Raw genomic sequence first — 26,875 nt, 5'->3', positions numbered from 1 at the left:
TAATTTCAGCAAATGGAGAAAAAAGATGGAGCACCTAAAGATCAGTGCCAGATCCAACCCTAATCCCCTATTCCTTGTAAGCAGAGGAGAGAGTACATCTTGGATCATTTGGTGAAAGGACATCTGACTGAAAGAATGGCCCTAGTGATCTGAACATTAAGCAGAAGACAGAATTACACCCTGGAAACTGACTGGATAATGTCACTTTAGGAAAGTAACACACTTCTCATACTTTAATTATTTTTCCTGTACTCCCTAGACTTCCAGCTCTGCCTTTAAAAATAAAAATAGTACTTTCCTTCCTAGAATTGTTTGACAGAGATGTGGACAGTTTCACGGGCTTTTTAGGGAACACATGGGACTACCTGCAGGGACAATCTCAGTCAACCAATGGGGGGTATAGGAGGAAGCAATAAGAGCTGGCTGTATTGCAAAGTATCTCCAGAACCTTGGATGGCTGCTTTGTATGGGGTCTCTTTTAATTCCAGCTGATTCTTTTAACCCCCAACACAAGGAGGGGTAGGGGGAGCAAACAGGAGAAAATAGCTCCTTCATTCACCTGCCTACTACCATCTTTATCATTTCCAAAGAAGGTGAACCCTTTACGTTTACACAGCCATCAAAATGTCTGCAAGCTGCACCATTCCCTTTAACACTGGGAGTGTTATGGGTGGTTACACAAGAGGTTACACATGGCTTTTCAGACCTTAATTTCATCTTCTTCTTCCTCATCAACATATTCAAAGGAATCACTAAGTCCCCCTCTATCAACAGTTGCCCCATGTCTGTAGAATTCCTCCTCCTCTTCTTCTTCCTCCTCTTCTTCTTTTCTCTGGTGCCACCCAGCTTTGTGCTCCTGCCACTCTGCTACCCTTTCCTTAATGTGCCATGTGTTGGCATCTGGGCTTTCCCATGAGGCTTGGCTCCTTGACTCTTCTTGCTCTTGCTGGCCAACCTGGTAGGTGCTTGCTATGCCATAATGGCAAGCTAAGGCCTGTGAAGTCTGCTTGAATTCTCTTGCTTCCAAGTTGCAGTCATCCTGGCATTCTTGCCAAGGGGTCGTTTTTGGCATTGCTCCCAGTTCAGAGTTTAGGATCTTCCCTCTAGAACAGGGTGATCCTTCCTGAGAAAGCTCTATGGATTGAGAATCTCCATTAGTACACAGTGAATGGCCCAGTGGAGAACTGGCTCCGGACTGACCCCACAAACTCGATCCAGCTCTGCTTTCTTCACAGTTAGCACGCAGAGACCCTGATCTCCAAGACACAGAGTCTTCCACCCAGGTACTCTTGAGAGGAAGAGGAGAGACAGTGCCACTGCTGGTTGATGTTTGGCTTCCATCTTTTTCCTCATCCTCCCTGTTGGCCTGGTTGCTGTCACCTGTGGAACTGATGACGTGGAGGAGCTCACTCATGAGGGATGGACCGAGGTCGAGGCGAAAAGACAGCAGAGAATCTGAACGCGTCAATGCTGATTCAGCCAGGTGGGAACTCTCCTGACACTTCTCTGAGCGAGGGACACGAGGGATGGTACAAAATCCGGATTCCAATCCTGAAAAGGCCATAAAATCAATAGTGAGTTAAAAGTATGTGTCACTGTGGTAGAACCAACCCATTCAGCTGAGTGTAAGAGCACAAGAGGAGTGAGGAAAATTTGTCCCTCCTGGCCTGCATCTTTCATTAGCCCTAAGTAGAAGAACTAGTGGGGAGGAAGGCTGGTCAAATAACAGCCTGGAGGGAGGCACTTTTTCTGTACCAGGCAGAGCATGAACATCCTCCTACATTTCTATGATGCAGACCATGTAAATGGGTCTACATTAGCTGCTACCTGTCTCAGGAATCAGTAAAGTTAGTCTGTGGAGTTTATTGCATGAATTTTAAAACCCGCTCAAGCTTCCAGGGCTGCAGCCAGGACACAGGATGGAGGCAGGGATTATCGCATGCTAAACCGCTGCCTAATTGCCGGGTGCCATCAGCCTGGGTCCAAGCAGCATTCCGCCAGCACTTTCTAGAAGCTGGAAAGCTTCTGAGTACAAAAAAGTGCTGGTGGAGCATGCCTGGGGCCCAGCTTGGACCCGGGCTGATGGCCGCTGGTGATTAGGTGGTGATTTAGCATGAAATAATCCCTGCCTCCATCCCGTGTCCCGGCTGCAGCCTGGGAGGCTTGAGTTGGTTTTAAAGTTCATGCGATAAGCTCCTGCGTCTACTCTTTCTCAGCTAAAAAATCCTGAGAAACAAGGATTTCTCAGATCTGGGTGGCCAATAAGCTGATAGAAACACAAAGCTTTACTATTCCTTTTGAGATTTGGCTGCACATAGCCCACACTAAGCTAGGCTCACTTGGGGATAAACAGGAACTAACCTGATTCTGGCAATTAAAAAAAAGCCTTTGCACTGTGGAGGACAGTTCTCTTTCTATCCGCATTCTAATTTTTCACCTCAGCATGAAAGATCACCTATTTGACTTCACATGTTATCTACAGTGGGGTCAAAGGGGAAATGGATATTTGTATGCCTATTGAATTAAGAACATCAGAAGAACCATATAATACTGGATCAAATCAAATGTCCTTCTACCTCAGTACTGTAGTACCCCTGAGCCACCCAGTCACCCCTGAACAAGACATACCTTCCTACTCATATTTCTGAGCAACGGCTATACAAAGGCATGCCACCTCTGGTACTGGAGAAAATACCTATAGCCATCATGATTAGTAGATACCAATGTTCTTGTCCTTCATAAATTAGCCCAATAAAGTTTCAAAGCTATCCAAGTTGGCAGCCATCACTATATCTTCTGATAGCAAATTTCATAGTGCAGCTGTGTCCTGAATCTCTCAATATTTAGTAGAATTTTTAACCCTGAATTCCAGCAATATCAGAGAGGGAGAAAGACTTCTTCATAATTACTTTCTGCTTAGTTATACTACTTTGTTATCTGCTTCCCTAAGACTGGACATTAGGAAAATTCTTTCCATTAAGAAATCACATGGATAGCTATTTCCAACCTTACAACCTCGTGGTTGGAGAGATGTTGATAGCTGCGATAGCAAAATGTTAAACAAGCAAACAATGTAGAATAAATTGATTATATTTGACAAGTGATGCAATTTCTCCTGCAAGATTTCAAAGTTTTCCAAGTGCTTAGTCAAGAATTCCCTGCATCAGAGGATAACAATTTCACGATGAAGCTATTGTAGATTGAGGGCATTATGTCAAGCTAATGTTGATTCACATTTGCCATGCTGATGCACGTTATGTTAATGGCATGCAACTAAAATATGCAAATCAGCCACAGCTCAGTGGCTTATGAGTGATTTCCAATGAGCAGTTCTCAGTGCTGAGAGCACATTTTTCATCCCTGAGCTAACCTAGTGCCCATCCTTCGTCCAACAGTATGAGTACCAGATGCAGTAGGGGAAATGTACACAATCTGAGTAAGATCATGGTATACTGCATTTAATGTCTGACTTTCCCATTTATTTATTTTTTGCAATAAGACTTATCAGCAGAATTAACACCTGATAACTCAGATGTGCTGCTCCCTCCAAATTAATACCAGAAGCATTTTTTCTGAGTATTCTAAACTCAGAAAAATACTGATATGGGTGAGCCCAAATGACACCACAGGATCTCTCCCAATTATCTAATTCTTGACTAAGATTACACTAATATATAACTATCCATATAGAATTGACTCTTCTTAGGACCTGATGGCAAATGGTCTGTAATGTTCTGCTAATATGCTTCAATAGGAGCTTGACTAACACAAGAAGGCATCTGTAATGAACAGAGATGACTCAACTTACTCATTTTTTCTTCTTCGCCCTAGAAAAAGGGGAGAGGTGTGTGAGGTCTCCATGTGTACTATTCTATGTATTCCATGTATACTATGAACTGGATACAAAAAGGATGCAGTGAAATAGCTTTGCTCTCTGTATACAACAATGGTTTCCCCTAAACCAGAACTGGGAAATGTGTGACTCTCAAGAACATGTTAGACTGAAACTCCCAGCAGCCCTAGGCAGCACAGTCCACAGTAAGGAGAAATGAAAGGTACTGCACTTAGGGCGAAAAAATGAAATGCACAGATATAGGATGGGTGACACCTGGCTGAATGAAACTACATGTGAAAGGGATCTGGGAGTCCAAGTAGACCACATGTTGAGCATGAGTCAACAGTGTGACGCAGCAGCTAAAAAGGCCAATGCAATTTTAGGCTGCATCAATAAAAGTATAGTGCCTAGATCAAGAGAAGTAATAGTGCCACTATATTCTGCTCTGGTCAGGCCCCACCTTGAATATTGTGTCCAGTTCTGGGCACCACAGTTTAAAAAGGATGTGGAGAAACTGGAGCATGTCCAAAGGAGAGCGACTAAAATGGTGAAGGGTCTGGAAGCCATGCCCTACGAGAAACAACTTAAGGAGCTGGGGATGTTTAGCCTGGAGAAGAGAAGGTTAAGAGGTGATATGATAGCCCTGTTTAAATATTTGAAGGGATGTCATATTGAGGAGGGAGCAAGCTTGTTTTCTGCTGCTCCAGACTAGGACCCGGAACAATGGATGCAAGCTACAGCAAAAGAGATTCCACCTCAACATTAGGAAGAACTTCCTGACAGTAAGGGCTGTCCGACAGTGGAACAAACTCCCTAGGAGTGAAGTGGAATCTCCTTCCTTGGAGGTCTTTAAACAGAGGCTGGATGGCCATCTGTCGGAGATGCTTATGATTTGGATTTCCTGCATGGCAGCGGGTTAGACTGGATGGCCCTTGTGGTCTCTTCCAACTCTATGATTCTATGATTCTAAGTGATATTGGGAGTTACAGTACAACAACATCTGGAGGGCCATATGTTCCTTGTTTCTGCCCTAGACATTTGCTGTCATGAACTCTTATGTTCAGCCTGGAAACACCCAGAAATTAATCTTATATGTAAGTCTTTGCTGATTTCCTTCTGTCAAATTGAATCTTGGCTCCTAAAATATCCTAATAGTCAAGAGTGGAGGCATTTATTTCCTCAGTCAGCACCCGTGAAATTAGCCTGATATCCCTTGGATCTATCCAAGGGATGTTCATAGACTGTCTTCCCTATGAACCCTATGAACCACAGGGTACATAGATGGCCTCCCCTGACATTCCACCTCCTGCTTTTCCCAGGCAGGATGGGGCCAACATAATTCTTGAGCAATGAGAATGCTTCTTGGATTCTCTCACCCCTATCAGCTATAGCGCAAGGTAAACCAGGGTATCCCTGTGTATCCTCCTTATTCCATCTAATAGCATAATGCCACTGTCCACATAATGGCAGAAATAAGGTGGTTGATGCTGAATGCTTGCTTCATTAGGCAGCAAATGATGGATAAACCAAAAGGATTGTTTTGTTATTTTGTTAAAGGAATCATTGGTCTGCAGTTTGGGAATAATTAATTTAAGGATGTTTTCATGAAAATATTAATCACTTTAATCATGGCCGGCGCAGGGACGTAGCCAAGGGGGGGGGGTTTCTTGGGGTCCGGACCCCCCTTCTGTTAGATAAAATGAATGGTGCGTGCTGCCACGCCGCCACACCCAAGCCCCATTATAATGGTGGCACTTAGTCTGGACCCCCCCCCTTTCCAAAATCCTGGCTAGGTCCCAGCCGGCGTTCCCTGAGTTGGTGCTCACTGGGTGGGTTGAACTGCAGCTCCCATCATTCCCATCCAGCATGTAACTGATGGAAGTTGCAGTGCAAACCATGCTGAGGGTCTCAGTTTAGAGGATGCTGTTTTAGGAGATTATCGCATTGTTATAAAATGCGACTTACCTCTCCCATTTTGTAGTCTCATTTGGGATGCAGACAGGTATTATTGCATGGACTTTGCTGCCGTTGCTGCCTCCTGACTGCATTCAGTCAAAATTCCAGCTAAAATCCACCCTCAGCTGGCCTCTTTTCACTTTTGGGAGCTTCCCAGCCTTGCAAATTGGCCAGCTGAGAGCGGGTTTTAGCAGGATTTTTGCCTGGATGCAGTCGGGAGGTGGCAATGGCAGCATAATCCATGTGATAATACCTATCTGCATCCTGAAAGAAACTACAAAAAGGGAGAGGTAAGTTACATTTTTCAACAATATGATATTCTCCTTAGCTAACAGCCTCTCTGAACTTCCTCCCAGCCAGCTATTGTCATGCTGTCCAGGAATTATGGGAGGTGCAGTCCAACCCATCCACAGTTAAAATGCTAAGAAAGGGTACCTTAGCCATCTGTTCCTCTGACTATCCTCTGGTTCTTTGCAGTGCCCATTATGCTTAGAATGAAATGAATTAAGCACCAGAGACACCTGCTCTGAACAATTAAATAATAGGGTTGGTTAGACTGCAAATATATAGTGAGCGATGAGACTGCAGGCTTGATTACACTGCAATACTGACTGTACAAAATTGATAGAATAGGGAACTAGGTTTATATTTAAAACAACGGTCAACCTTATCTTTCTCTAGGCTTAGCTCATGATATTAGAATCCTCCTGGGGGTGGCACGGGGGAGGAACAAGGAAAGATAAGGAATTATAAAAAGCACAGAGGAGCGGTTGAATTGTGTCTAGTCTAGTGCAACTGCTGCATGAGTGCCAATGCTCAACAGAGGGCAGCATTGCCCCACATCTATCTTGCAGGTTGGCATTGGCAATGCTAAACAGGCTTCCCAGCTGGGAAAGAAACACTTTTGCAGCAACAGGAGCTCAGAACAGAGGCCCTTATTCACCTCCCTCCTAGCCCCCCACCTCACACTGCAAATGCTGCAGTGTGGACATTTTACATTGCAGATGCAGGCTCTGTAGGTAGTAAAGAAAGCAGCCTCTGTGCAATGAAAGCCAGAATGCTCTCCAAAATTTGGAACTTGAATCAGAATTGGCTGATCCCACCAAACAGGCAGAATGAAGCAATTGCCTCTGGCAGCCAATGCTGGGAATGGGGCAATGGTGGCACCCTCCTAGGCATTCCTACTAAGCTACCTTCCTCCTCTGGGCTTTTCCTGCATCCCCTAAACTAACTTGCTGTCCTCCAGTGTGTACGAGGGCACACCTACTCTGTCAGAAACACTGAAGCAAGATTAATGGAATCATAGAGTTGGAAGAGACCCCAAGAGCCATCCAGTCCAACCCCCTGCCATGCAGGAACACACAGTCAAAGCACCCCTGAGAGATGGCCATCCAGCCTCTGTTTAAAACCCTCCAAAGAAGGAGACTCCATCTCATGCTGAGAGCGCATGTTTCTCTGTCAGACAGCTCAAAACTGTCAGGAAGATGTTCCTAATGTTGAGTTGGAATATCTTTTCCTGTAGTTTGAATCCATTGCCCTGTCTCCTAGTCTCTGGAGCAGCAAAAGACAACCTTGCTCCATCATCAATATGACACCCCTTCAAATATTTAAACAGGGCTATCATATCACCTCTTAACCTCTTCTCCAGGCTAAATGTAACCAGCTCCCTAAGTCGCTCTTCATAGGGCATGGTTTCCAGGCCTTTCACCATTTTTGGTCACCCTCCTCTGGACAATTGTATTCAGTTGTAAATCTAATACAGTGGGCCCTTGGAATCTACTAGAGTTTGGTTCCAGGAAATCACCCCCTCCCCCTCCATTGGATATCAAACTCCATGGATGCTCAAGTCCCATTAAATATAATGGCATAGTAAAATGGTGTCCCACATATAAAATAGCAAAATTAAGGTTTGGTTTTAGAATGAATGAAAATATATATATAAAATATTTTCAAGCAATGGATGCTTGAATCCATGGATCAAAAATCCTTGGATACAGAGGACTGACTGCACATAGAATTGAAAGGTGGTGGTTTTGCCATCTCTGCCTCAGGCCACAAAGTATTTTGAGATGGTCCTGGCCTGGACTCTCCTATTGTATTGATTTTGGGAAGTAGAAAGGACAGTCTCAACTACCCACTTGAGGAAGATCAAGTGATATACTCAACTGGTTGCTAGGTTTAAGCCTACATCCTGCAGCAGGTTGGTCTCCTGCATCTTCATCCATAGGTCCACCTTTTACTCAACAGCCCACATTACTATCACCCTTTCCCCCAAGTCACATCCACATTACCCTTGCCTCCTTTCCTCTCTGACATGCTCAAAATTCCATGAGCAATAAAAACAATCCTCTTCCCCAACAGCTGCTTTTTTGGCATTCGGTACCCCAGGCATACATCCCAGCTCTGCAGAAACAGACATTTGTAATACCTTTGGAAAGACTGCTCCTAAACTATTAAATTTCACTGTTTGCATGCATGCATAGCTATTGAACCTTGACAAACCAGCAGATAGATTTACCAACTGATCCTACTGAGTCTTTAAAAAACAAGCAAATCCAAAAATAAACCACCCAAAACCTCAGAAATAATTCTGGCTGTTGCCAGTATGACTAGGACTGTACCCTCAGACCTCCTGTTCAGTCCTATAATTCCTCTCTTGCTGCACTTTGCAATAACCAATCCATCTAGAAAGAAATGCCCATAAAATCTGGGCTGCTTTTGATTGTACATATTGAGCTGGATCCAGATTTAGTTATCCAGTTTCTTTACTTGTTTGATTTATATTCTGCCTTTCTCCCAGAACTGGGATGCAAGGCAGCACTCAATATATCTTGTAAGTCACCTTGGGTCCATTGCTGAGAGAGCAAGGTGGGATATAAATAAAACAAATAAACAAAAAGGTTCCAAGAAAATCAACAACAAATAATACATATTAAAATATGTCAAAAAACCTGTTAAAACCGTTTTAAAACACATTATTAATAAAGATACAATGAAATGTGAAGAAATCCAGCATGTCCATTTAAAAACTTCTGACCGTAACAGGCAGTGAATTGCTGAAGGCTTGTGTGAATAGAATTTTTTTTGCCTGCTGTCAGAAGGACAGCACAGGACGGCCCATCCTAAGTATGTTGCGTACATCTGGATCCAGGGCATTATGTATTTATTTAAGTCATACTTACTGTTTTTCTCAGACTGAAAATCTCCCAGAGTGATTATAAGATAGAGGGACATGTAGTCCTCCAGATGTCCCTTCACCTTCCAGCAGCCTTAGCCAACACAGCCAGTGGTGAAGGATGATGGGAGCTGCAATCCAACAACATCTGGAGGATTACCATTTCATTAACTAGTAACAAACTAATTGCATTAATTAGTAACAAACCCTTGCATTAATTAGTAACAAACAAGACATCTTGTTTGAGATCTTTAGTCAAATGAAACACCTTGTGGAAGCAAACACCCAAGGGTCCTCTTCATAGCCAATGAGCTCTGATGGAGGGAGTGTGATCATATCCACTGCTCTTCTTCCCAATCTCTACTTGCGTTCAGCATAATGTGAACAGGCTATGAGGCACATAAACTGTGTGAGTATACAGCATGTTAACAGAGGAACTCTGTCCTATCCTGGGCCCTAACTTTGCACATCTGTAAGTTTTTCACCATGTTACTGAGAACAAGGACATGACAGCAGTGGTATGATCCTCTTTTGCTGTTTACTCATATTCTCTGTTTAAAGTGAGGATGACTAGATGGGACAGAGTGTATCTCTAGCATGTAAAGCAAGGATAGAGAAACTATGGCTCTCCAAATGCTGCCGGACTACAACTCCCAGCAACCCTAGGTGGCAGAGTCAATGATGAGGAATGCTCAGAGTAGCAGTCCAACTATCAGAACTGCAGTCTGCCCATTCTTATGTCAAATTAAGCAGCAGGCTTATTATTCCCTCCTCCCCCTTTTTCTTTGTCAGGCTCTGATTTTAAACATTAATCTTATCTCATTTGCTCAAGGCTTTGCAAGGCTCATCTTGATGCTCTTTGTTTTGCTCTCATTTCTGCCTCTTGCAAAGCTTATCTTTGCTTTCCCCCAGTAACATGGCTTAAGAGATTCCAGTGCAGAACAACAAATGGTAGCACTATGTTCTAAAGCAAAGAATTAGGCAATAGATAAGGGGGAAACTAGGCAACTGGCCAAGCCAGGTCACTGGATTTATACTATGTAATGAAAAAGAACCTGTAAGGGTCATATATGAGACTCTATATGATGCACTGACACCAGTGGCATTACTAAGGTTGGCATCACCCAGTGCGATAACTCATGAATATCCCCCCACCTCTCATTGACCCCTTTCCACACCATACAGAATCCTTATAAATGTTATTTATAAATTATAATTCCCATATATCACTGAATGTAATGGCAATAGTTGTGACATGAACAACTAGCAAAATGCATCTGAGGAAGTAGACTGAAGTCTACCAAAGCTCACGCTGCCAATTTCTTTCTTTCAGTTAATCTCAAAGGTGCTACAAGATCTCTCCACATAGCAAAATTAAAATTATACCTCTACATTGAGTCCCATTTTGAGTCCCTATGTTGGGAGAAAGGTGGGATATAAGAAAATATAATAATAATAATAATAATAATAATAATAATACAATATCATATGCACAGCCTCAATGTATTTTCACGTACATTATTTCATGTGGTTAACGTGAAAATTTGGTAAGATGTGATGTCTTTAAAGAAAGTTTTAAAAGAATAGAATTTTTAAATTTTAAATTTTTAAAAATAAAACAAACTTTAATTTATTTTTCCACTGAGCCTTGTCCCACTCACGTAATCTCTTCAACATTTTAAAGGGATGCAGGCAAACGCCACAGCCCATTTCTGCCAAATGGCAAATGTTTGTGTAGTAGTGGTGTCACCTGATGCAGCTGCACACCCTGCATCCCTCTAGTGACGCCCCTGACTAACACCATGCTTGATCTACAGAAGGGAAGATGTCTCTGGTATTATATTGATTTTTGAAATATCTCTTTTCTTTACAAGACTTTCTTCCATCTAGTTGTACTCACCAATAACAAACATATTTAGCAAAGGATGATTTACCCTGCCCCTTCCTCTCCCTCTCTCTGCCTTTTCAAATCATGCTTCCCATTACCCATCTTTCAAACCTTCTGTGGAGAATTGGGTGGACCAGAAAATGGATGTAGCTATTTCTGACCTCTTTTGGTTTTTTTAGAGATTAGCAGGAGAATGCCAAGTACATTTTGGACTTTTATGCCTTGGAAGAAACATCATTTTGTTGTAAACCAGAGAAGGCTAGTGGAAGAGCAATCACAAAGAAGTGGATGAGATCCACAGAGTGCCCTTATATTTTTCACTACCACTTGGCTAAGAGACAAAGAAAAGGTATCTGAGCAGAGCCTGGAATAGTTACTATGCTTGGACTACAACTCCTAGAATCATCCAGATAGTTTGCCACTTCCATGCTGGCTGGGGGATTCTGGGACTTGTAGTCAACCTCCCAAACTGTTTATCTGAAAGCCTTGGAGAGTTCTGTTGCTGCAATTGTGCACCTTCAAGTCATTTTCAGCTTATTGTAATCCTAAAATGAACCTAAAATGGTTTTTTGCTCTGCAAGATTGGCTTAAGGCTGAGAGTGTGTGACATGCCCAAAGTCCCTCAGTGGGCTTTCTTGGCTGAGCAGGGATTTGAATCCTGATCTCCCAGGCCTCATTCCCACTATCTTTTAAACCGGATCACAATTTGGTTTGAACCCTGGCTACCACTTAAATCAATTTGCTGAAGTGATTCAGTGAGGAGGGCCATGCACCAGACCCATTAAACCCACGTCTTTTTAACACTATTTTTTTCTGTGTCCTTTTCACCAAATCGATTCAATGCAAGTGTGAACCAGAATAGGAATCGATTCAAATTTACTCTTTGGCTGGCTGGAGCCGAATCATTTTGAATCGATTCATTCGTGAATGCGAACCACAAGTGAGTTATTTTGATGCAAGAAAATGACAGGGCAAGTGTAGTGTAAACCATGATCCAATGTTGAATCCATTCATCGATTTGGATCGCACACCGATTTATCTGTAAGTGGGAATGAGGCCCCAGAGTCCTAGGTCAATACTCAACCATTACACCATGCTGGCTCTCCAGGAGAGTTCCGTCCTGGGAATAAATTCTCATTCTATGCAGTCTTTTGTTTCCTTCTCTTAAAGGACTTTTAGATCTAAACACTTGCAAACTCATATTTGCCTGCGATGCCCCTGGAATAACTTTGCAAGGCTGTAATTTGACATTGGTTATATAGCAAGGGTGTGGACAGATTTTAGACTTGTGGGATTGCCTTTTATTTTTAAACACTAGAATCCCATGACCCACCAACCAGATCCTGGCACAAGGGACAATGAAAGAATTCTGAGCCTGGGGATTTTTTTCTGAATGTCAAGATTGAACCAAGCTCACAATCCTTCCCCACAAAAATCCACTCCTGGTTATCCCACCCCTTTCTCATTTCAGCAACATAACTGATCTTCAGAGAGGAGTGACTTTGTTGCAGCTGGCTTTTGTTATTGTCAGATGACCTGGGAGTCAGAAATCCTTTCTGACCGACTGCAAATCTCTCAGAGCTCTAAGGGCTAGAGATCCAGTTCTACTTTCAACCCAATCCTGGTTCAATAGGACACTGCAGTGACTCAATAGCCTGTCCTTCCTATTTTAAAGTACCAGTTTGGTATCATAACAGGTTGTAGGACTGTGTCATATGGGTAAAATAAGTGAATATCAAGAGAAAGGGATTAGTCGAGCATTAATCCGCAGAATTAATGCAGTTGAGGGTTGGAGGAGGTCAAGCTCAGAGTGCTACCTTTAAATATTCACAGCTCTTGTCAGTCTTAAATATACCAAAAAAAAAAAAAAAATACAGCAAAGAGGCAATTGTGGATGACTGTCTGTGAGAGTTTCTACCAAAGAAAACTAAATCTCATACAGAGTCTGAAGCAAGGTACCCCATCTGGCCCCAATCTCCACACTCAGAAGCCACCTACCATAGTCAGAAAAGCTGTTGGGGGTGCTCTTGAAGGCAAACTTTACCCCGAGACCATCACTGTGGTAGCTCCCCTCATTGAGCTGAGGCAACGATACAGCATTTTTGATGATGGGTGAGATGGCAGGAGGCATAGAAGAGGCCTCATCCTTGCTTTGGTTTCCCCGGTTCCTTAGTGGGCTCCTCCGCACATGTCGCAGGGTCCGGGCAAAGAAGTTGTTGGGCTTGGCATCCTCACCACCATGATTCCTCAGGAAGGAAGTGTCCCCAAAGGCATCCCCGCCACGGCCCACATGCATGGTGTGGCGGAAGTCCCCCAGTGGTGGGCTGATCATGTCTGGCGTCAGCTCTGTTTTGAGGCGGCGCTTGCTGTGGGAGCCTGACACCCAACCTATCACTGGTAGCTTCCCAAGACTCATCTTCTGGCCCCTTTGTGGAAACCCGTCACAGAAATTTAAAAATATGTCTTTCTGAAGAAGGGAACTCCTCTCTGGATTTGTCTTCCTGTATGTACAGATGTCAGTGAGTGGTTGTGCTCCAGGATGTCCCCATTGCTGGTCTTTCTCTTCAGCCCTTTATGTTCTGGGTTACTAAGAATCAAGACTCACCTGTCAAGAAACTTCTGGGTTTCCTGAAGAGAGGGGGACTCTTAATTTTCATCTGTCTTCCTGATGCTCCTTGGTATTTCCCTTCTGCAGCTTTCATGAAGCCAACAAGCTGATTTGGTTCTTAGCTGTCTGGTCTCCCAGGAAAAAAAAGAAAGATGTAGATGGGGATCCCAGTCTCCCTTCTGGGTAGAGGTTAAAGGAGTGACCAAGGAGTCTGTTGCTAAACCGGTAGCTGTTCTTGTCTGGCTGGAAGTGAGCAAAGCTGTAGGATTAATGTTAATCCCACTGACTCTTCTTCCGCCTGTCCCTCTCTCTCTTTCTTTCCCTCTCTCTTGTTCTACCTCCCACAAGTGTGGGAGCTGGCTAACAGATGGGGCAGCAGGTCACAGAAGCCAGAGTGGGAAACTCAGGTCAAACACCTTGATCCTGGATTCCTGCCATAAGATATGCTGGAAAAGACAGAGAGGAGAAAATGTGAGGCTTTGAAGCTGAGACAGTCTGAAAGCTACTGAGACTTCAGTAGTGAGACAGCTATTAACAAGTTCTGTTTGTTGTCAACCTGTAGGAAAAAGCACAATGAATCTCTTGCTATATACTCAGGCAAAGCTACAAATTGCTAGGTCTGGACTTCTTCTGATCTGCCTATACAGTATACCCTAAAGGCACCAGATGTCATCCAATCTTGGATGCTAGACAGGGTGAGCCCTGGTTATTACTTGGATGGGAGATTGCCAATGAATATCAGGTACTGTAGGCTATATTTCAAAGGAAGGGACTAGCAAAACTATCTTGAGTATTCCGTGCCTAAGAAAACCCTTTAGTATAAGCTGACAAGTAACTTGAAGGCACACGCACATGCACGCACGCACACACACACACACACTGCTTAACCTTGGGTCCCCACATCAGGTGGCAGAGAGGAGCATGAGGATTTTTTTTGTATTATAGATGCCATTCTGATTTATATTTGATGCAAAGCTATTGGCCAACTAGCTCTGCAGCAGAGCTTGCAGTGCATTTTTGGACTGCAACTTCCCAAATCTCCCAGGCCACCAAGACTACTTGTCACACTGATTGGGGGTGCATGTCTGAGAGTCAAGCTGTGCTCTGGAAAAAATAAAAGCCCTTCCACATAGCCCAACCCCCCCCCCCCAAAAAAAAAACTATGGATGCCAGCCACGAAAGCCATTGACTTCATGCCCTTCCATTACTTTCTCCCACTTTCCACCTCTTGTGTAAGGACAGGAACAGATAAAACGAGAGACAATTTAAAGGCAGACAGGTTAGCCTAGTGTGAGGTTGAAGGCTTTCAAATTCTGCTAACCTATAGGTTTTTTTGTGATTTTTTGGGGTTATGAGGCTGTGTTCTAGAAGAGTTTATTCCTGACGTTTCGCAAGCAGCTGTGGCTGGCGAAACATCAGGAATAAACTCTTCTAGAACACAGCCTCATAGCCTGAAAAACCCACAAAAAACTATAGGTTAGTAGAACTTGAAAGTATCTAGCATTGTAGAAATTCACAGCTAAAGAACCCCTGAGAGAAGGCCACCCAACCTTTGTTAAAAAAACTCTCCAGCTGAAGACAAGTCCACCATGTTCTGAGGCAGTCTGTTCCACTGTAAAGCAGCTGTTACCATTAGGGAGTTCTTCCTAATTCTTGTAATTTGAATCTATTTTAATGTAAAGTCGAAGGCTTTCATGGCCGGCATCCATAGTTTTTTGTGGGTTTTTCGGGCTATGTGGCCATGTTCTAGCAGAGTTTCTTTCTGACGTTTCGCCAGCATCTGTGGCTGGCATCTTCAGAGACAGATGCTGGCGAAACGTCAGAAAGAAACTCTGCTAGAACATGGCCACATAGCCCGAAAAACCCACAAAAAACTATCAATCTATTTTATTTCTTTGTACGTGCACAATTAATTATTAGTTACATTTATATCCTGCCTTTCCTCCAATGAGCACAAGGTTTACATGGCTTTCCTTTTTGCCAGTTTTATCTTCACAACAACTTTGTGAGGTAGCTCTGGGTGAGAAAGTGTGACTGGCCAAAAATTAACCAGTGAGTCTTCAAAGAGGTGTAGCACCTGAATTGGCCAGTATTCTAACTGCTATACCAGACTCATGTATATACCAGACTCTACAGTTGGCATGTCCCGCAGTAGAGCTAAACCAATGAGAGTCGAAGCAGGACAATACCCCTTGCAAGAGTTTCCATTTCTCTCTTTTTTTACCACTCATTTTCTTGATCCATGACATCTATGATGCCAGACAAAGATCAAGGGAAAGGAATAGCTAAATAAGGTAAAGGGAGAGAACTCTATTAAAGGAGAGGCAAGGCTGACAATGAGGAGAAAGATTACAGAACTTTTCCACTTTGTTTCAGATTGCATGGAACCCCAGTGTCAGTGGTTCCTACAACTCTTATTCAATTCAAAATACACCTCCATGAAAAATGAAAGTTACCAGGGCTTTACGGTTTACCTGTATTACCAGGATGATCTATAGCAGCCTTTCCCTAGTCTGGCACTTTTCTGATACTACAGTGTCCACTTTCCCCAGCCAGAATGATAAAGGATGATAGGAGTTGTTATCCCTAACATCTGGAGAACACCGTTTGGGAAAGGCAACACATATGCCTAAGCCGACCTTTCAAACATGACAAAGTCCTATCTGAATTGTGTTTCTGTGGTGGAAGCTCTATATTAGATTGGTTGAGCTACAGCAATTCAGATTATGTTGGACTGCAACTCCCAGCATTCTTCTTCATTGCTTAGGCTGCATAGGGTTCAGATTAGTTGTAGTCCAATCATATCTGGAGGGCTGCACTCTGTCTATTCCTGCTCTATCCAACAATGTGCAGGTTTTACAAATATACTTCTAGTTTGCTCAATATTTCAAATGTCAAAAAGCAAAAGATTTGAAGTGTTGTCAGATTTCAGTACAAAATGTCATTTTGGTGAACTGGCCCTGAGAAACTGTCTTGAACACATTTTCCCCTCACCCAGACACTGCTCTGATGCCTCGCTCAGGATCTCAAGATATCTACTCCTATCTTTTCAGCCAGTCTTCAAAAATTGCTTTAGCATTTCATTACAATTCCCAGAATCCACTGGGTTCAGCCATCATGGTTCTGGGTTCTGTATTGTAAAAAGGAACCTTTTCAAATTCTTCTCTGGGTTTATTCTCCATCAAGCACTATCTTGGACAGAGCTGCTGCCAGGGCAAACTAGAATGGCTCTATAAGAATAGCCCTCAGTCACTGTGTTCTCTACCAGTGCCATATGTCTCTTTCCTACCTCACCACTGCCAGTCCTGGTTATGTTTGCACTATAGATGGTTGTTGTTGTTGTTGTTATGTGCCTTCAAATAATTTCCGATTTATCATGACCCTAAGGCGACCCTATCAAGGAGTTTTCTTGGCAAGACTGGTTCAGAGGAGGTTTGACATTGCCTTCCCTGAGGCTGAGAGTGTGTGACTTGCCCAAGATCCACCAGTGGGTTTCATGGACAAGCTGGGAGTTGCCTCCAGAGTTATAGTCCAACACTCAAAGCACTATGTCATGCTGGCCCTAGTCTAGTATGGATAGGTATATCTAAATACCACAAAGACACCAGATTCCATCTGATCTCGGAAACTAAGCAGGGTCAGTCCTGGTTAGTACTTGGATGGGAGACTGTCAAGTAATACTAAGTGCTATAGGTAGGGTTGCCATAACCCTCCTGCCAGTGGGACATTCCCGGTTTTTCACCACTAGGGTGCGTCCCTGCATGGTTTCCTCCTTGACTCCCGGCCGGCGTGTTGCCAATCTGGTGACTTTCACACCAAAATGGGTACTTTTCAGAGCCTTTGGTGTGATTTTGGTGGTTGGTTTTAATGGTAATTTTGAGAGTTGAAATAAGTTCCAATTATTTTTATTCAATTAGGGCTACGTTTTGTTGCCATATTAACATTACAGGGACTTTCCAGGGATTTTGACTGAATATTTGGTGAGATATGGGGGGGATCTGGTGAATTTTGGCCAAACGTTTGGGGAATTATCTTCAAGGCTTGTTGGCAACAGGAGGTTGCCAGACTCAGGAAGAGGAGCTCCTCTTCTGTTTGGTCCCCAAGGCAGCAGAGGGGAGAGGGCCATTTCCTTTGGCACCGAGGCGAGGAAGAGGAGGAGGAAGAGGAGGAGGAGGAGGAGGTGCGTGGCCATTTTCAATATTTATTTTGCCCCTGTGTATTTTTTCTAACTTTGACTGCCAGGGCTCAATGCTCAGGAATTCTGGTGTCTGTGAGGCATTTGGCCTTCTCTGTCAGAGATCTCTGGTGCCACAATAAACTACAATTCCCAGGATTCCATAGCACTGAGCCCTGGCAGTCAAAGCAGTGTGTTTTGGACACAGATATCTTCCTTTTGTGAGTTAATGAATGAATCCAGTCCCTAGCCTTTCTATCTCTCTCACACACTGCAGGAGTAATAACCCACTTTGAGACTGCTTTAACTCAATGGTAGAGAATCCTGGGAATGCTAGTGTTTGGGAGACATTGAGACTTCTCTGTCAGAGATGGCTCTGAGGCCACAATAGACTACAATTCCCAGGATTCCCCAGCACTGAGCAGTCTCAAACTGGACCATTTCCTCAGTGTGGATGCACCTGGTGAGGAATTCTGGGTACTGCAACTATGTTTGGAGGGTTATGTGACTCCCTGTCAGAGATAGCTCTGGGGCCACAGTGTACTACAGTTCCCAGCATTCCCCAGCACTAACCCAGGACAGTTAAGTCACTCTCAAATTGGATTATTTCCTCAGTGTGGATGCAGTTTTGGTGAGGAACTCTGGGCATTTCAGTCCAGCTATGTTTTATTTCTGCAATGTATTTTGGACCAGAGACAAGGTGACCAGACATCCCCCTCCTTTTCCAGGACATGTCCTCTTCTGTCAAATTACAAAATGTCCTCCATTTTGATCATGCCTAAGAAACATGTATTTATATTAACATTTTTTAAAAATCATCAAATTTTTTCGTGTGTCCTCCATTTATTAAAACTGTGTCCTACATTTGAAAATGTTGTCCTACATTTGTCCCGGGTTGGAGGTCCTGACTTATGGCAACCCTAGCTATAGGCTATATTTCAGAATAAGGAACTGGAAAAGCTACCTCTGATTATTCCTTGCCTTAATCATACAGGGGCATCAAAAATCTATGGAGATTTTCATATGGGGAAAAGAAGCTGGGAGTAAACGACATACTCCTGGCAAAGTCATGTGATTGCGCTGAAGAGTTTTGGATGACGTTGCGCTGATCCAGGACTTATGCCGGGAAGAATCAGGAATGGTCCAGCAACAAACCATTCATGGAATCTACAGAGAACAAGTCTAAGGAACCATCCCAATGTTATCGGACTCCAATTCCCATCAGCCCAGGTCAGCCAGGTGAATGGGAGTGATGGGAGTTGGAGTCCACAGATATCTGGATATCCACAGGTGCCCTGCCCCTGTCATAACTGAAGACATGCCTGAGACAAATAATGAGATGGCGCCTCTCTTTCCCATTCTATATGGAGAAGCAGATCAGACTCTGAGTTGAAGCTTACGTTTATACTGCTCCTCCACTACACCTGAGATTAACACACCTGTTTTTAAGGGATCAAACTGGGCTTTGTGGAAAACACATAGTTCTGTCTACCCATGAAGTGTTAGACAGGATTTGAGAGGAACAGCCAAGGGACTGTCACAGCTGTCACTGAGCATCTGCCACATGAGGCAACTGCCTCACTCTGCCCAGTGGTCTTCTGAGGTCACTTGGAAGCTCTTTGGAAGCTCTGCTATCAAGAATGGAATTGGAACCCTTATGTGAGCATATATACCACCACTAAGTTATGGTGTGGCATCTGTACTGAAAAGATCTTGATTACCTTTAACTAGAAACACTAGTGGTGATCATTGGTTCAACATTTGAGAGTGAAGAATCCTTCATGAGCTGTGAGGAGCAGAAGGACCTGCTGGTTTTCCACCCCTGCTTTTGCTATTCTTTGCTTGAGAGAGACAGGGCTGGAAGATACGGGTCATGTAGCTCAGTGCAGTTTGGTGATATAACTGAGGAACGCTTTTTGTGTGGAAAAGTAAATACTTCTCGGGAGAAAGAAAATAGATCTATTGTAAAATGACTAAGATCAGGGGAGTGACTTGTGTCTCTTGCCAACTAACTATGTCACAGATCCTAGTAAGTCTGGTCTGAAATTATTTCCCCTTCTTTGTGATACCTGCAAAAAAGTGGTGGATAAAATAAGCACAAACATGATTGTTTGCAAAGTTAGGACCTTAATATTAGGGAGTCTAATTGGTTGGGATTTTTTGAGAACTGTAGGTCCAAAAAAAGCATTTCCCTCTTGAACTCTGCTTGGAATCCGTTGGAAGCCTTATGCTATTGGTGAGTGGGGCAGAAGGAAGTGTTGGGTTTGATCAAAAGAAAAGGGTCAGCATACATTTTTCTCCCTTCCCTCTCTCTGACACCTCATTTCCCCATAATTTTCAATTTTTCCCCGATCATCAGGCTGCTGGACAAGTGGAAAAAATCACTCTCACAAGAAATGTGATCATTTGCAGAAAGTTTTTTTTAAAAACTGGTCCAAGGGCAGCATATAGTCTTAGGCTGTAGCTTGCCCACACTTGGTTTGGAGTTTCCAGAAGCTCACACTGCCTGAAAAGAAAGGAAGGGAATATATTTTTTAAGCCTAGGCTCATTTGGATTCTTCCCTCGGCTGCTGAGCTTTCTTGGGAAGCAGCATTGGTATATACCCCATTAAAAGAGAGAGAGAGAGAGAGAGAGAGAGAGAGAGAGAGAGAGAGAGAGCAAAAGATATTCTGGTTAAGATAGATACCTAGGGTGATCAAACACAAAAGGGAACAAAGAACCCATTATGTAGATAACCTTGTAGAACAGGTAGTTTTTGCAGCAGGGATAAGGAAGATATTGTGTTGCAGATGTTTTTGGACTGCAACTCCTAGCACAGTTGTTGGTGGAAGGATGCAGTCCAACAACTTCTGAAGGGCTGCACATTTCCAGGGTTATTCTGTCATGATTTGGCAAGACTGAGAAAAGCAGCACCTGTTGAAATCCAGTTTTGCACAGGCTATTACTAAGTACAGAAGACCTGTTCTCTCTTACATCCAGACATAGTGTACCTAGAGCTTCCCATTTAGCTGTTTCTTTATGCTGTTTTCAATGGGAGAAAGTATATAATTTTGCACATGTTGCATTTTATAATTTTTTTTTGCCAACACAACAGTTTTTGCTGGAGGCTGAGAAAAAGATTGTCATTTCTTGTACCCAAAGATACACACATTAGTGTGGCATTTCTACAGCTGCAAAATCAAGGAGAAAGTAAAAGCATGAATATCCCTCCTTCTTTTCTCTCCAGCTCCCTCATAAGCTTGTTTCATTTGTTTCAAACTATCAACTTGAATATGGTGACTACTTACATTTATTTTTGTACAATAGTCAGTATATTTTAGGTACTTTTATAAACAATGCAAGGCAATAATTACTGTTTTCCTCTCCACTTTCTCCCTTTAGCTACTTTATTCAGCTGCCAAAGCTTCTCTCACTGAGGTGGTTAGTAAAGAGCTGATCCTGTTATTGTGAAGGCAACTGCTTCACGTGGCAGATGGAGAGGAGGACAGCTTTTTCTCCTAAATTCTTCTCTGTTTTAGGCCAGAACTGTGTATGCCACACAACCTGTTGTATGCCCCCTAAACTCTCCTGCTGCCTCAAGTGTGTTGGAAGATGATGTTCCATTACCAGTCCTTAAGAAATATCCAACTACTAGTATGGAGAACAGTATAGGAAGCGTACCATCTTGTCTTTCACCTCAGGCAGCAAAATGGCTTGGCCCAGCCCTAGCTTACAGACACCTCCAAGGAAGACAGAGGGAAGGCAGAGGAGAAGGGAAAGGTAGCAGAACAGAAAAGATAGTAGTAAATAAATTGATGTAGCCTATTGCCACACTGCAGAATTAATGCAGTTTGATACTGTATTAACTGTCATGGCACCATCCTATGGAATCATAGGATTTGTAGTTTGTTGTGGCACCAGAGATCTCTGAAAGAGAAGATTAAATCTCTCACAGAACTGCAAATCTCAGAATTCCATAGCATTGAGCCATGGCAGACAAAGTGGACTCTGCAGTGTAGATGCAGCCTGATTCCTGGAATTGAGATCTGCTCCTTGGCTTGGCCAGAGTTTACAAAGTTTCGAGGGAGTCACAACTCCCAGAAGTCCAGGCCAGCATGCTTGGTTGAGAGATTCTAGATGTCGTAGTTAGAAAAAAAAATACTCCTTCCAATCACTGTGTTGGACCACTCTTTGAAGAATTCAGAGACAGGGCTGTGTTAGGACTTTATCACACAGGGAAAATCAGGGCCTTAAACAATGATTATTCCGTGAAATCCACGCAATTGCAATTAAGATTTTCACATGATGTCATTATTAAAGAGCGATTATCCCAGGAATAAATAGCAACAAATCTATCATGGGGAAATCCCATGAATGATTTGTTGCTGTTTATTGCCTGTTTAGTCCCAGGATAATAGCTCTTTAATTGTGTGTATAAAAATCTTAATCACAATTGTGCAATTGTTATGGGATAATCATTGTTTAAAGCCCCAATTTCCCCCCAATTTCCCCTGTGTGATAAAGTCCTTAGTCTGGATTATCAATATGCAAGGGGATCCTGGAGCACCTTTGGAACTGAGTGAAAGACACTGTTGCGTTAGCTTTCATAGACTTGATCTACTGCCTCAGATGCAACCTAGTCTACAAAACCTTACACTCAGTCTCAAAGGTGCTACAAGAGCCCTTTGTACACTCACTGCAGAGGAACTAATTCCCTCTGTGGCTGAAATCTCTAAACAATGCAATGCACTCAAAATCAACATTGTTAACTTCTTCAGTATTTGCAACCCTTAGTGCTAGCAGCAAGCTCTGCCCTTCATTTGCAGTGGGTAGGCCTTCAGCTTCTGCCAAAGCCACATTGTGCCCACAGGCTTCATGAGGCTCCTTATCTTCTATCTTTGGCTCTGTTCCCTTTTTTCCATCATCCCCTTGCCAACTAACTTAAGCCACTATTGCTGAGACTAAGGCTCTACCAAAATGTGCTGCAAGAACAACAACTACAAAATCCTTCCCACTCACTTGAATTCATAGGTCAAGTCCAGTTATTCCTTTGTTTAAGGAAAGCTGCTGTGACTATCTGGTCAACAAATGAACAATGGTGTTTATTCTGATCCTGCATCTAGCCTGCTTTCTATTCATCTCTCACATGCCTGTGGAATCCTAAGCATGTTTATTTGGGCCTACTGAATTTAATTGTGCCTACTCCCAAATACATGTGCATAGGATTGCACCCGTAATTTTTTATCCCTTCTATCACCACAGCTATCTGCCTGGAATAGCACTCTCCAAACTAATTCCTTCCGCATGTACTTGGACTGCAACTCTCATTGCCTCCATTAAATATAGCTTTGCTAGCTGGGGGAAAATAGGAGTTGCAGTCCAGCACATCTGGAAGGCCACCAGGCTAGTAAAGGGCTGTGAGGGCACTTTCTCCTACTTCTCTAGCATCTCTTGAACATGCCTTCTTTTTTTTAATTTATTAAAAAACAAACACAAATACATAACATACAATAACTTCCATTCTATGCAAGGTATAATGTTATTCCCCCCCCCCCAAAAAAAAAAGCCTTCTTTCTAGCTCCTCAGTCCTGCTTGTGTTACAGCAAACCTCACCTCTCAAACAAAGAAGACAGCAACCAACATCTGTTACTTTCTTCTGTCCCTCAATTTTCGGATTATATGATGCCATTTATTTACTGATAGCTCATGGACTGAGTGGAATGGGGATGTCTCCCCTGACCATTTCAGGGATAGCTCACCTATACAATAAGTCCACAAGCTTCAGCTGCCCATATTTAATTGCTCGTAGTTAACTTTGTAGTTAACTATGAATATAACTGCTGGACAGTATTTAACTACTGAACTTTGTAGTTAATTACAGAGACTATTGGCTTATTGTAACCCAGCCCACTACACTAATCTTATGGCTTGTAGTGATCCAGGCCAGAACCTATTCTAACATAGGTTCCAAAATGGCTGGGGCACAACTACTGTATTTCAAAAAGGCTGCTGAACAGAGAAACAACTTATAATCATAAAATCATAGAATTGTAGAGTTGGAAGAGACTCCAAGATCCAGTCCAACCCCCTGCCATGCAGGAAATCTCACTCAAAGCATCCCCGACAGATGGCCATCCAGCCTCTGTTTAAAGACCTCCAGAGACGGAGACTCTGCTACACTTTGAGAGAGTTTGTTCCACTGTCATACAGCCCTTACTGTCAGGAAGTTCCTCGTAATGTTGAGGCAGAATCTATTTTCCTGTAGTTTGCATCCATTGTTCCGGGTCCTGTTCTCTGGAGCAGCAGAAAACAAGCTTGCTCCCTCCTCAATATGACATCCCTTCAAATATTTAAACAGGGGTATCATATCACCTCTTAACAGTCTCTTCTCCAGGCTAAACATCCCCAGCTCCCTGAGCCTTTCCTCATAGGGCATGGTTTCCAGACCCCTCACCATTTTAGTCGCCCTCCTTTGGACACGCTCCAGTTTCTCAATATCCTTTTTAAATTGTGGTGCCCAGAACTGGAGACAGTATTTCAGTTGGGGCCTGACCAAAGCAGAATAGAGAGACACTATTACTTCCCTTGATCTAGACACTATACTTCTATTGATGCAGCCTAAAATTTACTCTCTTTGAAAGAGGAGTTATGGCTAGAAATAGAAGGAAAGGATCAAGAAGTCTCCTTTGTTAGTGAAATGGCTTGAAACAAACCATAGGACACTAAAATGAGAAAGAGAAAGCCCTGAGTGCTGTGGAATCTCTAAACACAATCTAGCACCATTGTAGAGAGATCTCTTAGCACCTTTGGGACTGAAAGAAAAAGTATAGTTAGTCTCAAAAGTGCCACAAGATATATCTACATACTGATTGTACAGACTAACACGGATATATCTTTGAATTCTAGCACTGTTGAGACACACCTCGGAGTGGAAATCTGGGTGATTTATTGGAGAGACCTTTCCTTACCCATTTTAACTAGCGAGTCAGTAGTTAAAACTCTGCCAGTAGTGCCATCTGGAACCAGAAGACGCAAATACTTGACACAATCCTGTCCCTCCCCATGTTCAGCACAGTCCTCTTACCCAAGGTGGAATATAGACTAGATGGGACCTCCTCAGACCCCCCCTCCCCGTCTCTATCCTCTGCCATGGTTAGAAAGCCTCAGAAGAAAAAATGAGTCATACATATAGATACATGCAGCAGATTGGGTGTTCCTCCCTTGGTGTGAATTTTTAATGGCAAAATACTTTTTATTTCCTTCTATATACCATGTTTTCCTTTCCTAAAAATAATTCCCTCCTATAAGGAAAACACACACACAAAATTAAACCCCTATGCCACCCTGGCCCTTGAAAGCACAGTAGAAGATCCCAACAAACTTTATTCTCCCTCTTCCCTTCTGAGCACCCTCTTCTCCCTTCTCTTGGGTGATGAGTAGCTCATCCTCCTGTCTCTTCTTCTCCGTCCACTCATCCCTTCCAGCTGTGACTCTTTCTTCTAACTCCCCACCCCTCCATTTATTAGTTTTCTTCCCTATGTCTTTTCCTATCTCCTTTTTCAAGGATACTAAAGCACCCAAGTCCAGCAATACCACCACTTCATTCTTCCTTTATTTCTATTTCTTCTTCCCCCTAACAGGATGTAAATGAATCTTGTAGCAACTTTGAAACTAAATGCGTACTGATTTTCCAGACAAAAGCCTGTTACAGACAGCCAAAATAAAGCTGCTTCGAGTCACAGTGGAGGTATGGTGTTTCAATGATGCATGCGTCCTAAGAGTCCAGAAGCCACACCAAAGCCACACTCCAGTCCTCAGGGCTGGAGCATGGCTTTGGTGCGACTTCTGGACTCTTAGGATGCATGCATCATTGAAACACCATACCTCCACTGTGACTCGAAGCAGCTTTATTTTGGCTGTCTGTAACAGGCCTTTAAGAAAGCTGTCTTTGAATTCCCCCTAATGTCTTCACCTCCATCCCCTGATTCTAATAATAAGAATGATGATAGCAACATGAATTCCCTCAATAGCTTTTCCTCCATTCCCTGATTCTAATAATAATAATAATATGAATTCTCCCCAATAGCTTTACCTTCATTCTCTGATTCTAATAATAACAATAACAATAATATGAATTCCCCCATATAGCTTCATCTCCATTACCTGACTCTAACAAGAACAGCAACATGAATTCCCTCACATAACTTCCTCTCCATACTGATTCTGATAATAAAAATAATAATAAGAATTCTCTCTAACAGCTTTGCCTCCATTCCTTGATTCTCATCATCATCATCATCAATAGCTTTAATAATGCTCTTTACTGCCCTCCATCCTCCCCTCCGGTCCTTTCCCCACACGTGCCCCCCCAAAGTCTCCCCCTTCTCCTGATCGCCTTCCATCCAGGCTATAAACTCCAAAATCTTGACCCCAAACAGAGGAGAGGAGTCAGCCCTCCTGAAAAAAGTCCCATGGAGTCAGTGGGTCTCCTCTCATCGGGACGAAACAGCTGGATTTAGGCCAAGGGAACTGAAATGAAAACTTTGGAGACTCCCCCCCCCTTTTTGTTTTCTTTACCTTTTGGGGAGGAGAAGGCACCTCTTTCCTGAGAAGTCTGCCTGGGGCTTTTCCCTCCGGGGCAGAAGGGCTGGGCTAGAAGCAGCTGCATCCAGAGAAGAGCAAGAGGTAGCTGTGGATTGTTTGCAAGGCTCCTTCTTAAGTCTAGGCAAAGGAGGAAGCGGGGCAAGGAGGTTCCCCTGGACAGCCTCCCCTCCAGTCAGTCCCTTTCCTCTGGCAGCCCTTTCCAGCTCAGGCAGAAAGCAGGACACAAGGAAAAAGGGGCGAGGTTTTCAGACTTCAGGGACCAATCCTCAGCCGGCTGGGTATGAAGTCCTCAGAAGACAGGATCGATTTCAAAAGGATTGCATCCACACGTCAGAAATGATCCAGTTTGACATCACTTGCACTGCCATGGCTCATGGCTCTGGAATTCTGGGAATTGCAATTTTGTTGTGGCACCAGAGCGAAGTCTGTGATGCTTTCTGTTAGTACTATGCTGTCATCTGCATATCTTAGATTGCTGATGTGCCTTCCTCCTATCTTCACTCCTTCTTCTGAGTCTAAACCTGCTTTTCATATGGTATTTTCTGTGTACAAGTTCAATAAAATGCAGCCTGGTTTAAGCCCTTTGCACTATTATTATTGCTCTAGTAATAGCACCATTGTTGTTGTTGTTGACCAACTATTGCTCCACTGTAAT

General features: G+C 43.2%; 1 protein-coding gene across 1 annotated transcript; it reads right to left on the bottom strand.

Annotated features, from left to right (window-relative positions):
* Window positions 1–554: 554 nt before the first annotated feature.
* On the bottom strand, window positions 555–26,248 carry CDC42EP1 (CDC42 effector protein 1). Its single transcript, XM_089528118.1, has 3 exons — window positions 26,194–26,248; window positions 12,853–13,908; window positions 555–1,551 (listed from the first exon to the last, which is right to left on the bottom strand). The coding sequence occupies exons 2-3, from the start codon at window positions 13,268–13,270 to the stop codon at window positions 701–703; spliced, it is 1,269 nt and encodes a 422-aa protein (XP_089384244.1). The 5' UTR covers window positions 13,271–13,908; window positions 26,194–26,248; the 3' UTR covers window positions 555–700.
* Window positions 26,249–26,875: the final 627 nt, after the last annotated feature.

This window comes from Sceloporus occidentalis, unplaced genomic scaffold, assembly GCF_023333645.1.
Source record: "Sceloporus occidentalis isolate IW3139 unplaced genomic scaffold, rSceOcc1.0.p SCAF_5, whole genome shotgun sequence".
NCBI classification, from domain to species: Eukaryota; Metazoa; Chordata; class Lepidosauria; order Squamata; family Phrynosomatidae; genus Sceloporus; species Sceloporus occidentalis.
Note: the sequence above shows the minus strand (reverse complement) of the source record. Positions and strands in the feature narration are given on the sequence as shown.

What these genes read in the sequence shown, in the direction of transcription:
- CDC42EP1 (XM_089528118.1), bottom strand. Translation starts at nt 13,270, where the DNA reads ATGAGTCTTGGGAAGCTACCAGTGATAGGTTGGGTGTCAGGCTCCCAC. An exon ending in CAACAGCTTTTCTGACTATG is followed by an intron (nt 1,552 to 12,852) that starts GTAGGTGGCTTC and finishes TGGCCTTTTCAG; the next exon opens with GATTGGAATCCGGATTTTGT.